This window comes from Juglans regia, chromosome 11, assembly GCF_001411555.2.
Source record: "Juglans regia cultivar Chandler chromosome 11, Walnut 2.0, whole genome shotgun sequence".
Taxonomy (NCBI): domain Eukaryota; kingdom Viridiplantae; phylum Streptophyta; class Magnoliopsida; order Fagales; family Juglandaceae; genus Juglans; species Juglans regia.
This window is the reverse complement of record NC_049911.1, coordinates 15,125,287-15,142,663: the sequence shown is the minus strand read 5'-3', so window position 1 is coordinate 15,142,663 and position 17,377 is coordinate 15,125,287. Positions and strand designations below refer to the sequence as shown.

The window sequence follows — 17,377 nt, the reverse complement described above, 5'->3', positions numbered from 1 at the left end:
CTCATTTAATAAACTCTAGTTTGTTGGGCAATAAAGATCAATTTTCATCTCATCTTTCCTTTGATTGCTCCACATCTAAATTAGGTAAAAGTAAGTCTCCTTCATTTCCCTCTCATGGTAGTCATGTTGAACGATGTTTTTATGTGATTCATAGTGATGTGTGGGGAATTTCTCCGAATTTCTCCTGTTATTTCACATGCGAATTATAAATACTTTGTTACTTTCATTGATGATTATACTAAGTATAACTGGATTTATTTTCTACGTTCTAAATCTGAGGTTCTCTATTTTTCAACAATTCATCACCTATGTTGAGACTCAATTCTCGTCAGGGATCAAAACTTTAAGGTCTAATTCAAGTGGTGAATATATGTCTCATGAGTTCATGAGTCCAATAAAAAGGCATTGTTTCTCAGAGCTCTTGTCCTTATACACCTCAGCAAAATTGTGTTGCTAAACGGAAAAGTAGACATTTGTTGGATGTTGTTTGTACGTTATTGCTTCAATCCTCTGTTCCGCCTAAATTATGGGTCGAAGCCTTGTCTATGACGGTTTATTTAATTAATAGATTGCCTTCCAGTGTCTTGAACTTTGACACTCCTTACTTTCGTCTTTATCATCAGCATCCTCGTTATCTTGATATGCATACTTTTGGTTTTGTTTGTTTTGTTCATTTGCCATCCCATGAACGTCATAAATAATCTACTCAATCTGTTAGGTGCACTTTTATGGTTTATAGTATTTCACACAAACGCTATGTTTGCTATGATCCATGCTCTAACAGATTTTGTATTTCCCGTCATGTTGAGTCTTTACCTGAGATGCATGTTTTGCCGCATTTTGATGACTTGACTACTTCTCTTGACCGATTCAAACCTGGACTTGTGTATGAGCGACGATGACCAACTTTGCCCCTTCCTGAGCCCGATCCGCCATTTGACCCTGCACAGACTGCCTCTTCTACGGGTGATCCAGACTTCCACACAGTTCCTCGACGTTTGACCAGAGTATCTCGTCCGCTTGATCGGTATTGTTTTTCACATACCTCTCTCCATGCTACTTTGTCTTTCATTCCCATTCCATCACGTAATTTCGAGGCAGTTAAACATGAATGTTTGTGTGAGGCGATGGCTAAAGAACTTCGAGCTCTCCAGGACAATCACACATGGGATGTTGTTCCTTGTCCTACTACTATTAAGGCCATCGGGTGCAAGTGGGTTTACTCGATTAAGCTACGTTCTGATGGGACTCTGGATCGGTATAAGGCACGGTTGGTTGCACTTAGCAATAGACAAGAGTATGGGGTGGACTATAAGGAGGCTTTTGCGCCGATTGACTACAGTGCGGAAAAAGTCAATTGCTGCCTCCCAAAGTTGGCCCCTTCATCAAATGGATGTCAAAAAAGCCTTTCTTCACGATGATCTCAAAGAAGATGTCTACATGACCCTTCCACCTGAATTGCCATCCTCTTCTTCCTTGGATGTCTGTAAGTTGAAACACTCATTATATGGGCTGAAACAAGCTCCCCCGAGCATGGTTTGATAAATTCACATCCACCATACTCCAGCTTTCCTTTAAGCGGAATCAATATGACTCCTCTTTGTTTCTCTGCAATACATCCACTGGTATTGTTGTTCTTCTGGTTCATTTGATGATATTGTTATTACGGGGACAGATTCTGCTTTGATTACTAGACTGCAGCAGCATCTTCAGGCCTCATTTCATATGAAGGATCTTGGTCCTCTTACGTACTTCTTGAGGTTGGAAGTTCATACTGATTCCTCCGGCATTTTTCTTAATCAACATAAATACACTCAGGATTTGATTACTTTGGCAGGCCTTCAGGATACTTCTTCTGTGGATACTCCTCTAGAAGTAAACACGAAGTATCATCGTGAGGAGGGAGATCTCTTTTCTAACCCAACCGTGTTTAAACGCGAAGTATCGTTGTGAGGAGGGAGATCTCATTTCCGACCCGACCGTGTTTCGAGAGTTAGTGGGCAGCCTGAACTATTTGACTATTACTCGACCTGATATTTCTTTTGTAGTTCAGCAGGTTAGTCAGTTCATGTAGGCTCCACGTCATGTACATTTAGCTGTTGTTCGTCGCATTATTAGATATCTTTGAGGGTCCCCCGCTGGGACTCCTCTTCGCCTTGTTGTTCAGCAGGTTAGTCAGTTTATGCAGGCTCCACGTCATCTACATTTAGCTATTGTTCGTCGCATTATTAGATATCTTCAAGGGTCCCCACTAGGACTCCTCTTCGCCTTGTTGCTTATAGTGATACTAATTGAGCCGGATGTCCTGATACACAACGATCTATCACGGGTTGGTGCATGTTTCTTGGTGATTCTTTAATCTCTTGGAAGAGTAAGAAACAAGAACGTCTCTAAATCTTCTACTGAATCCAAATACCGTGCGATGTCAGCTGCTTGTTCAGAGATTCTCTGGCTTCGTGGGCTCCTAGCTGAGCTTGGTTGTGTTCAGTCAGATCCTACTCCTCTCCATGCTGACAACACTAGTGTCATTCAGATTGCTGCTAATCCCGTCTTTCATGAGAAAACACATTGAGGTGGACTATCATTCCATTCAGGAAGTCTTGGAATCTCGTATTATTTCTCTTCCTCATATTTCCACTGACCTCCAGATAGCTGATGTGTTTACCAAGGCCAGGACATGACAACGTCATCAGTTTCTTGTAGGCAAATTGATGCTTCTTGACCGACCAACATCAATTTAAGGGGGGATGTCAGTGAGAATGTAGTCATCACTACAGATTTTAGTCATACCTTCCTTATTCAGACCATATTTTATATTCCTTATTTAGACAATATTTTGTAGCTGTAAATAGCTTGATCACAGCCTTGATTCTGTAAATTCGTAGGACTTTTATAGCTTCCTTATTTAGTTAGAGTTGATTGTTGTAATGGCTGATTTTCAGCTTTGTAATTAGTGATATTCTTCTATATAATGAGAAGAACCCTCACAAAGAGGTCATTGAATCCAATTTGACATTATGTACCCATGACACCACATGTTTTCATTTGTTATATATGCTTTGACCTCGATATAATATTCCAAGTTGGCTTTCTAGATGGATTGGTGTTTGATTACTTATGCTAGCATAAAAGTCATACCTACATGTAACACCCAACTCCCCAGGATTTAGAATAAAATCGCTTTTAGAAATTCTCGAGTGCGACTACTAAACCTGACTTAAAAATATATATATATATATATATATTTTTCTAAAGGAAGCACCAAGTATAAAGATTTCTTATAATAAATAGAATAGTTTTGAATTAAAATACTGAAATCGTAAATGAGTGTGCGGAAGCATTTATTAAAATCTCTCAAAGTTCGTGCCATAAAGAAATCATAACTTAAAATCTCTATACATTATCTAAGCCACTGTCATGCCTCACTAGACTAAGTTCCGTCCTGCAGCTACCTTTATAAATATTCTGATTTGGGGTGGTTTAAAAACATAAAACAAACTAAAATTAGTCGATGACTCAATAATAAACTCATCAAAACGTAAACATATTTAACATAAGGTTTTTCATAAAATATTTCATGCTAAGAACTTAAAATCATGACTGTTCATACGTATGTTATGACATACATGACTTATCTTGGCTTATCTGACTTAACATACTGGCCTACAAACCTAACCTTGTGTGCAAGGTTGTGCACCGGCCCCACATCTCGCAGCCGCAAAGGGAGCCACTAATAGTATTCTAGCATACTATGGTGGACAATGCTTAGCTCCATGACTTGCACATCCACCCATAAATGGCATTGGTACCATGCATCTAAATGGTCATCTTATCAAACTGTTCTGATCTTACACTTGATCTTATGAAAACCTATGTATTTTATGCAACATGAAATGCATGAGATGCATTAATACATATATAACTATAATATGCAAAATAAAATATGATGCTTGTAAATATCATGACATGCGTGGTAGATAAACATTGGCTTTCAAAGAATTAGCTTTAATAATAATATATATAATTAGCTAACGTATGTTAATCCTAATTTATAATCAAGCTACTTACCTTGTAGTGTTGCTCTCTAAAATTTCCAAAACAAAATTGATCACGATGCTGGACTGGGTATCTTGGGTTCGGCCGCTCCATTTATGGAAGGTTATGGTTTTTTTCAAATAACACAAATTGAAGATATTTATAGAGAAATTTGGGAGGGTGTGCCAACAAGTTCGAGTTGTAATCGGTTGCGATCATTCAAGAAGAGAATTTGAATTTAAAAACATAATCTAGTAGTTCATTCAATGTAAGATTGGCAATGATTGAGACTACATATGGGACTTTAATTAGTGATGATTTTAAATTGAAATAAATTTCTAATGGACGATCTTTGAATTGTAAAAAGAGTCTAACTTGTTCAATAAATAATAAATGGGATTTAACCTAGTTATTGAACCTAATTAAAACTCCTAATCAACCTCAATAATTTATCACTCATAGACTTATCCAATATGACCCATTAAATATAATTTAGGTCCGATAAAAATTATCAATATTCCGACCTTCAAATTATTGGGCCGGGTCATTACACTACAAGTTGTGAGCTTTTTTGGTCATGGCCTTTTTGGTACATTGTGATTTAACCATGTACTTCAATTTGATTATGGCTATCAAATATTTCTTTTGCCGCGTGGCTATCAAGTATCATGAATGTGCATATCAAGGAAAACACAAGAGAACTATATAAACTGTTATGTTTATGTAAAGCTTGGCCAACACATGGGTGGCCAAAATGGCCATTTCTTTCTCTCTCTTTTTTCATTTTTTTTAGTTTGATATTTTAAAATAAAATCTGTTTTTATTATATAAATTCTATTTATACAAAAAATTTATTCATTATTATCTTTCTATAAAAGTTAATTTAATTATTTAAGACAAAATAAAAGTTGATACATGTCAATCTATGAGGTTCCTGTGTGTTTTCGATTAACATTGATGTACGATAAAATTAACAAAGGGTCATTTTTCTAATTAACTCATCACAGGGTTATTTCTCAAAAAAACAATTACAAGATCTTTTTTTTTTTTTTTATCGGTAATCAAGGTATTTTATTCATAAAAGTAGGCAAACCCCAAGTATATAGGGAGAATACATGAGAAATACCTAGCTAGAGTTTACAGCTGATCGTAAAAAGTTATGGACATTTTGTCCATTACATACAATAGCCCCCACCCATGAGAACAATGTTTTGAAGAAAAAAACTTTCAGCTCCTCCATTGTCTTCTCACAGTTTTCAAAACGTCTATCATTTCTTTCCTGCCATATACACCAACACATGCAGATAGGGATCATTTTCCAGATTGTTGGGACTTGTGAATATTACCATGGAGACCTCTCCAGCTAGCTAGAAAATCCACCAAACTCAAAGGCATGACCCATGATAAACCAAGTCCTGAGAAGAAGTAATCCCACATGTTCTCGCCACCTCACAATGTAGAAACAGATGATCTGTCAATTCCCTATCTTTTTTGCACATACAACACCAATCCAACACTATTATCTAACATTTCCTCAAGTTATCTGTAGTGAGAATTCTGCCCAATGTTGTTGTCCAAACAAAAAAAGCTTTTGAATGAGCTTTTGTCTGCCAAATGCTCTTCCATGGAAATGTGTGCATGCCTAGGCTCATTAAAACTTTGTAAAAAGATCCGACAGTGAACTTGCCTTTCTTAGATGGACTCCAAATCGTCCTATCCATGGTGCCCTCAGTCATACATATAGAATACAGTGTCGCATAAAACTCTGTGATCATCTCCAACTCCCAGTCTTGGGCTGCCCTAATGAAATCAACATTTCATTGAGGGGAGCCACCAGAAAACACCAAAAGGTCCGTTATTGCTGCATCCTTCTCTTGTGCGAGCTCAAATGTGGCAGGAAAAGTATTTTTGAGGCTTCGTTCACCACACCAGTTGTCATACCAAAATTTGACACGATAGCCATCACCCGCTACTAAATGTATATGTCTCCTAAACATCTCACAACCCTTCCTAATGTATTTCCACAGACCCACCCCATATGGGCCACATACCTCATTCGAACATCAACCACCCCATGTCTCCCCAACCTGCACATCAATAACAAACTTCCGCAGGGCCCCCTTTCATGTTGATATCGCCACAACCATTTACCCAATAGAGCTTGGTTGAACTTCATCAAGTTATGAATTCACATTCCACCCTTTGAAGTTTGAGTACAAACTATTGACCAATTAACCAAATGTAATTTGAACTCATCCCCTAAACCACTCCACAAAAAGTCGTGTTGTAGCTTCTCAATACTGTTTGCCACCGTTGCTAGTAACAGGAGCAAGGACAGAAAATAAGTGGGTAAGTTGAATAGAGTACTTTTAGGTGAGGTTTAGATAGTGAGTTGAGATGAGATAAGTTGAGATGAAAGTTAAAAGTTGAATAAAATAAAGTTAAAATATCATTTTTTTAATATTATTATTGTTTTAAAATTTGAAAAAGCTGAATTATTTATTATATTTTGTGAAAGAATTTGAAAAAATTGTAATGATTAAATGAGATGAGTTGAAATCATCTTTGTATCCAAACTCAACCTTAATCAAGGTGAGCCAATTACTACATTCCAAATCTGCTCTGATTTAAAGGAAGCGCCCAAGGGTAAGCCAAGATACTTTAGGGGTAAAGAAAATACCTTACATCCCAAGAGAGAGGCTAAAGTCGCCACATCGGGAATGGTCCCCACCAGTACCAATTCAAACTTTGATAGGTTAACTCTCAAACCTGAGACAACTTCGAAACAAAGAAGTAGAGACCTCAAAAATTGTATATGCCCGGTATTAGGTCCATAGAAAATGAGAGTATCATCCGCAAACAACAAGTGAGAAATAACGATAGAGCCATAATTACCGTTCCCCACTGAGAAGCCATAGAGAAAAACACCCTCCACAAGGCCTACAATCATTTTACTAAGAGCTTCCATGACAAATACAAATAGTGGTGACAGAGGATCCCCTGTCTCAAGCCACGGGATGAGTCGAAAAAACCCACTGGTGAACCATTCACCAAGACAGAAAAGCAGACAGTTGAGATGCAAAATTCTATCCAATTCAACCATTTCTCTCCAAAACCACATCTTTCAAGTAGATAAAGCAAGAACTTCCCATTTACATGATCATAGACTTTTTTCCATATCTAGTTTGCATCGTAACTCCGATTCTCGAGATTTGAGTCATCCATCCAACACTTCATTAGCAATTAAAATGGAATCTAGAGTCTGTCTACCTTTAACAAATGCATTTTGCGGCTTCGAGATTAGCTTGTCCATCACCGTACTCAATTGGTTCGCAAGTACTTTGGAGAGAATCTTGTAGACCTCATTCACAAGGCTAATGGGACGGTAATCTCGAACATCCATTGACCCCACCTTTTTGGGAATGAGTGCTAAAAAGGTAGCATTCAGGCTTTTTTCAAATTTAGCATTATTATAGAAATCTTGAAATACCTGCTAAGGTCGCCCTTTATCACTTCCCAACAAGTTTGGAAACAGCCCATTGTGAATCCATCAAGACTCGCTAGCCATACCTCGGACGACTCTACTTCATCTTCAAAGGGCCTCTCAAGTCATCCTGCACTCTGATGATCTAATGCTGAAAAAGTCAGTCCATCTACTGTCGGTCTCCAAGGATGTTGTTCGGCTAGGAGATATTCATAATACTGTGCAATGTGGTTCTTGATGATTGACTGATTTGAAGAAACTGCTCCATCTATCATCAACGTATCAATAGCGTTGTTCCTCCGATGCGAATTTGTCACCCTATGGAAAAACTTTGTGCACTTATCTCCCTCCTTGAGTCAGAGTGCCCTTGATTTCTGTCTCCAAGAGATCTCTTCCATCAACATTACTCTTTCAAGTTCGGTGACTACCTGACTCTTGCAAGTTTTCTCGGGTTCAGAGAGAGTTCTAGCCTCCTCCTCGCCCTCCAGACCTTGTAGCTCCTCTAGAGGGGAATGACGTTTTAGAAGCACATTGACAAATACTTATTCATTCCATTGCTTCAAATCATACTTCAACGCTTCTATCTTTCTTGCCATTATGAAACTTGGAGAGCCTTGGAATCATAGGAAGACCACCATTGTTGAATCTTGTCTACAAAACCGTCAGAATTAAGCCACATATTTTCAAATTTAAAATACATTTTTCCTCCTTGGATGCCCCCGCAGTCTAGGAGGATGGGGAAATGATCTGAGCATACCCTAGGTAGCCTTCACTAAGTGACATCCGGAAAATGTAACTCTCAATCTGGAGTTAGCAAAAATCTATCAATTCTCGACCAGGATGGGAGTTCACGAGTGTTTGGCTAAGTGTACGTGCATCCCGTTAATGGAATATCCATGAGCTCATATTCTATGACAAAATCAGAAAAACCCCTCATAGCTGGTGTGATGTGGGTCATACGTGATCTCTCACTCAGGAAAAGAGAGACATTGAAGTCCCCTCCTCTCAACTCATCTCATCTAATCGTTACAACTTTCCTAAATTCCCACACAAAATAAAATAAACTATTCAACTTTTTCAAATCTCAAAACAAAAATAATATTAAAAAAATATATTCTAACATTATGTTATTCAACTTTTAACTTTAATCTCAACTCATCTCATATGCGAAAACAAATGAGGCTTAAGAAGTCTCGCCAATTCTTCCCATAATGACCTTTCCACATCAATATTGGGCCCATATACTCCTGCAAAAGCCCATTGGAACCCATCTTCCACATTCTCAAAGGAGCAGGCCACAGTGTATTCACCCACACATTCCTCTAACCTTTCCACCACCCTCTTATCAAACATAATAAGAACACCACCGGATGCTCCTTTAGAAGGCAAGTGCGACCACCCAACATGATGTCCTCCCACAAGTATGGATTATGTTAAACGTGTACCTTATAGCACTGGGGAGTTTGACTAAGATTTCCTAAATTCTATATAATTAGTTGATTACTTGATTTTCATATTGCATAATACTCTAATAAATTAAGTTAATTGGCTAAATATATTATCATTTTGCCTTTTAACCCTTTTGTTAATCTATTTTGAGGATTTTATGTCATTATACCCTTTTGTCAATCTATTTAAAAATAAATTGAGTTACTTGGCCAAATATATTATCATCTTGCCTTTTAACCCTTCTTGCCTCTAATAGATGCACGCAAAGGTTTTAGAACTGAACAAGAAGCTATTTTGTAGCACCGTATGATTGTTGTTGATAATAAGCCACTGATTGAGCTTCCTGTGAAGTGGAGAGGAGCACTTGAAGAAGATTCCTCTTGGGTTCCTATAGATCAGTTGAGGTACATTGCATTATTGAAGGAAGGAGTAGCAGAGGTATAAGGAAGAAGTGGGCGCCGGGCACGTGATTACTTAATGTGGTGAATTACATAATTACCCTTTCCAATCTTTTTTATCGGTAATTACACTTTCCAATTGTAACAATAATAACGGTAGCTTTGTGGGAGATGTATAAAAAAACATAGATTGAGAGTTGTATCAATTCGTTGAAGTAAATACATTATTCATACTTGGAGGTGCTGATTCATCGAAAATCAGAAACTTTCTTCATCTTTCTTTCTCTTTAACGTTGTTGTTCTTTTCAACTGGGAAGAAGTAGCAGAATTGGAGGGTTCGTAACAGTAGAAATCAGCCCCACTTATGACTCCTAAATGGATCCAAAGAATAGGAACATATTTACCCTATAATTCCTAGCCATTAGGATTCTTAGAAGCCCCTTTTCAAAACAAACTATGAGTTAAAATTCGTACAGCTTTATCATTAGGTTTTTCAGGTCTCATTAAAAGGACTGTATGACCTGAAAACTGGAAAAACAGAGGCTGCTGCGAGTCTAAAAAGTTTTATAGCAATCCCATGTGATGTTCTTCAAAAAACCATTCCATAACACTAGATAACTGCTGCAAATACCAAGGAAGACCTCAGCTTGTTTTCTTGGGGTCCTTGCTTGATCTTTTTAAAGAAAACCCTAGGAAAGTTGCTGCAATTTCAAGAGATTGAAACAACCCAGTCTCATTATCAAGTCCAACCCTTTTACAGCAACTTCAAGTGGGTGATTATTGACAAGTTTGTTATTGATAGAAGCAAAGAGGTAAGTAGCATGATCATACCCTTACGTATATTGTAAACAATGTTTTTAAAGTATTATGTATGTATGGTCCTTTATTGAAAGCCCCTTTTTATGTACCAAGTTACGATATGATGAAAGTGAGTTTCAATGTCATCTTATTATGTGTTTTACATGCATCATGATATGTTTTCATTTATGATTACAATGAGCTATACTGTTATTATATGTTTTACATGCATCATGGTAAGAAAGATAAAAGACAAGTTATGAAAGAAGCTCTAAGAATGGCCATAAGAGATGAATGGTACCAATGCAGTTATGGGTGGATGTGCAAGAGTCCAGCATAATATGTGATGATAAGCTAAGCCATTCCTGTTGTGCCACAAGCAATGGAACCGGTGCATAAACCTATACACAGGCGTTAAGGTGTGCTAGCCATTAAAGAAAGGGAAAGACAAGTTCAATGAGTTATGCATAGTACATATCACGTGTTTATGTTGGTATGAGTATTAACCATGCACGTTTTTGAAGAAAACCCTATATTTATTATGTTTGTTGTATGATGTACTACTTATTGAGTATTCAACTCATTTTGGCTCTTTGTTTGTTTGTTGTGTTATTAAAATGTCTAGGTAAAGAAGATAGTGTTGACGAGCAGTCGGCCAGGCATAGATCAGGTTTCAAGGGATTTTCAGACTTAGATATTAAGTGCTTTTACACAAAAGGAACAGTTTTAAAATTTCTTGCTATGAGAATCTTTAATTTAGTATTTTATGAGAGAGTTTTTATGTATATTTTCCGGTTTATTTTTTCAACAAGTGAGATATTTTTTATTAAGTTGGGTCTCTTTACCAGGCACATTTATGAAAGCACGTAACACTCCTAACCTGTAGGGAGGGGTTGTTACAGTTCAAAACTACTCCGTGGTCGTATCAAGAGAAGACAAAGAACTGAAGTTTCAAATTCCCACTCATCCCCATAAGCGGCCCAGTTAAATTCCATTTGTCTAGTTTCATAGAATTGAGTGTTTGTTATCATAACTTTTCCTTCCTTCAAAGAAACCTTGATCAAGTTATGATCATCAGTGCAAAGAGACGAGAGAGTCATATACCTGAATATTAATATAGTGCAAGCCAGCAATTAACAGAGGAAAGATGGGGCCTGAAACACCGTGAGGGAATTCAGTCAAGTTCTGAAACCATAAAGCACCACCCTGTAATGGATGTAAGATAATTTTAATGAGCATCTGAAATTGGAAAAATCTACATATATAAAATTTCCAACGATAGTTCAAAATTGCAACATATTGTGAAAACATCTCTAAACATCAAGACATGTTTGGTTCAAGGAATGTGCATTCCAATTCCTAAAGGAATGATTTAATGGAATTGAAGTGATTCCAAAATATCCAGACTTCACGATTTTTTTACAAAAATGCCATTATTCTTATTTTTAAGTTTAAATAAAAAACTAAAAAGAAGAAATTTTAAAATTAAAAAATAAATAGATGCTGGCCAACCACCCACAAAATTTTAAAAAATAATAATAATTTTTTTTTTTAATTTTATATCGATGACCCTGGAATTCCTATTCCTCTCATATTTTGGAGGAATGGCCATTCCTCATGTTGGAGAATGGTTATTCCCATATTGCTTCTCCAGAAAAGATAACCAAACAAAAGAATAGCCATTCCATGGAAATAGCTATTTCTTTCCAGCCCTCTATTCCGCCAACCAAACACATCCTAATTTCCAGAATACAAAGATGGCAAAGATTAGCATTACTTCTACCAAGAAATGAAAGTTACCATACTTTCTAGAAGTGTAAATTGTAATTATAAGGATAAATTCTGTATAGAGTTCCAGCAGTAGTTGCATTTAAAGTTCAAATAAACTTTATATAGGACCCCCCTTTTATCATCATAGGAATAAGTGATGCTTCCACATCATTGAAAGAAGCACGCCATGCCCCAGAACATTTAACTATGAAATGTAAAAATTGAAGAAAGTTAGCAGCTTATTCTGCCTTTCATAAGAGGAATTCATAATTCATTCATGAAAATAAGGAATTGTATATTTGTATATCTCTGATTATCACACCACTATTATGAAAAACAACTTTGAATATATCTATCTCCTACTTAAGTGCCTTACACAATCAAAACCAGGATGCTGATCCAGTGACATTCTCCGAATAGTAGTCATCCACAAGAGAAAGCATGGTATCTGCAGAAGATTTGAAAGAAAGAAAACATAAATTATTAGAAACCGTCTCCAACTACATATTCTGTCTGTCAGGTTTTCAAACCTACACAAAACTTCTTTTAATTTTAGGTCTTCTCTTTCATTCAAGTAGATCTACCCATTTCTGTAGCCCTTAATAACTGATGATGTAAAAGTAGTTAATCAACAAAATATAGATTATAAAATCAAATCTCAGGCGAACCCACCAGCATTCCTACAAGCTACCATAATTGAGTAAATTTTCATTCATATTTTAAATTTTTTTCCAAGCAAAAGAAGGGCAGGAGACCAGTAGTTGGTGTACTCTCTACCGTATCTTTATTTGTTGATGAAGTTTACAGATGCCAATAAAATTACTTCGCATGACATTAACTCCAGCACATTTGTACACATAACTGATCACTCAGCTAGCTCATATACAAGCATACAATTCCAATACAGAAAATTAGCAACAGTAACGGTAATGCAGTCAATTTGACATGGGATATTAGAACATTGGACTTTTTCCATACAAATTGGGCTCTTGAAGTCAACAAATTGTTGGGAATGAAAGATATAGAAGTCTTCCAGCTTTGATGTATAGAACCAGTTCCAACCAGTATGTTCAACACCTTGATCTAGTTGAGATCCCTTGTAAATTGATCCTGCTCAAACAGCCACAATATACAAATTTTTATCATAGAAGTCTAGTGTCTACTCAAACATGGTTCTGCCATTTCTATGGTCCAATGAATACTAGCTACACATCAAGAGCAAATCTCCCCTTGTGTTAACCACCCCATTGATGGTGTGCATTGGAGTCAAATTCAATCCCAAGTCTCTCTCTGGTAAGAACCAAAGGGACTTTACAAGAAAGGCTAGCTGGTATCCACATGGTTATGTATGTTATCCCTTAGCTCAACCCAACCACGACTCTATCTAACATCCAACAACAAGATAAGCAGCACAATTCATGTGGGCCTTTTTGGTCTCTTCAATCTATTCAGATTTAGTAAATAAACACACACTTGGGTTAGCTAATACAATTATGGACTTGAGGAAAAAAAAAAAAAAAAAAGGAGAGAGCTTGTTCTAGTCTCAATATAGGGACTAACTTCCAAGGACAGGGACTAACTTCCAAGGACACCCTGATAGATAATCTTGACCTTTGGTGTAATGGTTTCCAACCTACTGCTGACTCCATCCAGAGTGCCTTGCCATGACATGAGGCACTCGAGTACTAGATAGATTGTGCCTCACTTCAACGTAATGGTTTCAGGGATTTCAGTGGTGGTGGTGGCGGTGTTATCTTTTCTTTCTTTCAAGTTCTCTTTTCCCCTTTTTTGGGTCTATCTCCATTCTAGTTTATTGGCTAGGACAGCTTTGACAGAAACTAAAGAGCTAACACAATGGATTTAGATTATATGAAACTACCCCCTTTGAAAAAGAACAAATATTCATTACGTAAATATTTCTTCTTCCTATTATATGTTTCCTTTGCATACGTTCTGCAAACTTGAGATATGCTTACCCTTACATTAATAAAGAAACTAAAATTCAGAGTCAGATAAAAATGAGACGAATGCTATAAGAAATGTTCATCCATGTAGCCAAAAGTGAAAAGTTCCCAAGGCATTAGGACCTTAGATCACATCACACTAGGCATTACAATCCGCACCAATATATGAAAGTAGTCAATGAATACATTGAACACTTATAGTGCATCAATACAAAACGAATTCAACCAATATGAGCATCGTTATATCATCATAACAACAGAGATGAAAAGCAACCTGATATCTCATTTAAAAGAGAAATGAGAATTTTAGTGAGAGGTGAACGAAAAATGAAAAAACATAGAAAAAAAGCTTGCTAATTGAGAGATAGAGAGAGAACAAGAAAAACCGCACGGCATGATACTTGCTATTCTCATATGCCTTGTATTTATAAATTTAATCTTGGTAGCGTTAATGTTAGCAAGGTAAAAGCTGAATTCATTGGACACTATATAAATGAGAAAAGATTCCCTAAATTCTGGCTTGTGTCAATAGATCTATCTAACAATTGAGCCATTAGCTGTATTGGGTTCTTGCTTAAAGCGTCTTTTTCCTATGCCAGAATCCTTGACTAGATACAAACTGAAGTGTTATCTAGCACCTTGCCTAGCCTAAGCACCTAGGTGAGCATCAAGCTTGCCATTGACTGCATAACCCCTTTATTCTCAACATCTGATCTACCAACTTTTTGTACTACTAATAGGATGTGCTGTAAAATTGAGTTTTACACCCTCCAATCTCAAATCACCACGTAAGGATTCTACTGCTTTTATAAAAAGCTGCACCACAAGGATTATTTTCACATTCTACTTAAACATTTTTTCCCCAGTACTCTAAACCCTAAAATCTAAACCCTAACCCCAAAGATCTAAACCTAAATCCTTAAATATTTTTAAGACAGCCTCCCGCCACCACTCCAGCCCCAGCACAAGATGGCTACACCCCAAAAATGGGGTGGCCGGCCACCCATCTGCTCCTCTTGAGGGTGGGGACAACCCCTATGTTTGTTTTAATATATTTTTTTCTTTTTGTATAATTTTATAGACTTTTGATGCCATGTGGGTGAATCTATATTTGTTGTGACGCCCCCAACCTCCGCTTGAGATATAACGGAGACTTGGAGAAACAGAAATGCAACACAAGGTTACATACCCCTGTTCATGATAGTTAATATGCAATGCATCCTAATATGCAACTAGCAATATGCAATAATCGCAGCGGAAATAAGGGTGATAAAAATAATTGATACCAGAATGAACTAAACATCTCACATATATATTTAACCATAAATAAGTACTTCCTCACTTAAGAGGTAGTCCTAAGTTCAATATAATGTGGGAGACAGAATCCCATAATACTAAAACTACATAATCAGACTAACTCTCACAAATCTTTAAAATCCGTTCCAGCCGGAATGGCTCGAATTTTCCATGCCAGTACAGGATAGGGTACTGTTCTGTATCAGCTCAAATTTCGGGCCGGTTTCGGTCCATTCCACCCGGTAATTTCAGACCAAAATTGAGGTAAATGGAGTTTTTGAGAATAAATTAAAAATGGAGGGACAGAAACGTACTTCACCCTATTGGTCTACTTCTCCAGTCTACTACCCCATTCCTTGCAAAATCAAATCCGAAACCCAACCTCATTACTTTTCTCTCTGCATGTCTCTCTCCACTCCAATCACCAGTGCTTGCCACACTCCGGCAATTAGAACCTACCAAAATCAACGGCATCGCAGATTTGCAGCTCGAAGCTTTGTCCACTCCAGTCACATATTCATTTCAATTTAACTTCAAATAGAAAACAAAAACAAAGGAATTGAAAAATAGAACATTGAAATTCTCCTATGCATATTTTCCTAAATCAGAGAATATATGTTTGTGATTTTTTGGGGGGACTGGACAATGCTATAAATTTATCAGAAGAACATGACCGTTCATAGTTCAAATGGTGCGTGAAGTATATCCTACGGTCAATGCAATTTTTTTCCCCTTTATAATAAGGGTTGGTGTTTTGAGTTTACTTATTTTTCCTAATATGTAACATAACATCAACTTTACTTATTTCTCCCAATCTGTATATACATATAATTTATCCATTTAATGTCTATTCTGAAACGGTACACTGAAACGTACCGGTACCGAATATTCTGTTCCAGTGCCTCAAACGAAACAGTCACCGGAACGGATTTCTAAACTTTAATATAGTCATCGCTACGAAAGTTAAAATCAATTCCAGCCTCCTTTCCAGATCGGGCTCCTCCTCGACCATCTAAAGCCAGCGATTCATCTTGCTCATCGTATGCTCAGCGATTCATCTAAGCAAAATTAGATGTTTGGAGGTGGAAATTACTTTAGAATTTTAAGTGGTTATCAATTTCTTGGGAAGTAACAATATTTTAGGGTTAAGAGAATTTTAGGATTTTTAGGAAACGTAGGTTATCTAAGTATTTCAAGTTTTAAAACAAGGTATGTGTTTAATTAGACGTTTAATTACAAATTGACGTAAATTACATGCCTATTTTATAGGTAATCAACTTCGCTCCGGAAATATTGGATTAGCACTATGAGATAAGGAGCATGATCATATCCTTCCACATATGTACGGTAAACGACATGTCATTTTATAAAAAGTATTATGTATGTATGCCCTTTATTGGAAGCCACATTTTACGTACCAAGTTATGATATGATGAAAGTGAGTTTCAATGTCATGTTGAGATATGTTTTATAAGCATCATGATATGTTTACATTTATGTTTATGAATTGTTACAACAACGGTTCTTAAAACCCATTAGCCCTCACAACCAAAAACACCCAAACTCAAAACAGGGATTTGTAATTTCTTAAAGAGACTCTATTTGTACTGATCAAAGTTTTCAAGTCTCTCGTTTGTGGCAACGAAGAGGAATGGAGCTTAGGAAGCCTGTGCATTTGAAATATTGATTGAGATTATTATGGTTCAATTTGTGCGTTTTTGGATGGAATTGAAGGCTTTTGAGTTTTCACCAGAAACATGGAGGTCCTCAATAAAAATTGTGGAGAAGAGCATAAGGGTTTGAAGGTCTGTAGTTATGGGTCGTAGTGGTATAGGGTGGCTGGTGGCTACGATGGAAGCAATGTTACAAGCAGAGAGAAAATCAGAATTTATAAAACACTTGCACAAAGGAAGCAGTGCCTTTGTGGCGCAACGATGCTCCAACGTATATGGTAGATATCTAACTGTTACCGAATACGGTGGAGTCCAGCGGGATGTTCTAGTCATTCTGAAAGGGTATGAAGGTGTCTGGGTTGGGAGAAATTTGCTAGTTCATCATCGGATTGGGTTTTGCAAAAGGTTAACAAGATACAACAATGTGTGAGGATTACATGTGGAGGATTTGATGACTAATTCACAACACTACTCGCTGCAATTGAAGCGGGTCACTTACTTGAAACAAAA

At 36.9% G+C, this 17,377-nt stretch overlaps 1 protein-coding gene across 1 annotated transcript in view; it reads right to left on the bottom strand.

The window, feature by feature from the left end:
• LOC108990931 (ALBINO3-like protein 2, chloroplastic) overlaps nt 1-17,377 on the bottom strand; it is a 52,620-nt gene that overhangs the window by 19,175 nt on the left and 16,068 nt on the right. The window contains exons 4-5 of the mRNA XM_018965059.2: nt 12,311-12,382; nt 11,269-11,370 (exon numbers count right to left, since the gene is read on the bottom strand). Coding sequence (XP_018820604.1) covers nt 11,269-11,370; nt 12,311-12,382 — 174 coding nt within the window. The remainder of the gene's footprint in view (nt 1-11,268; nt 11,371-12,310; nt 12,383-17,377) is intronic.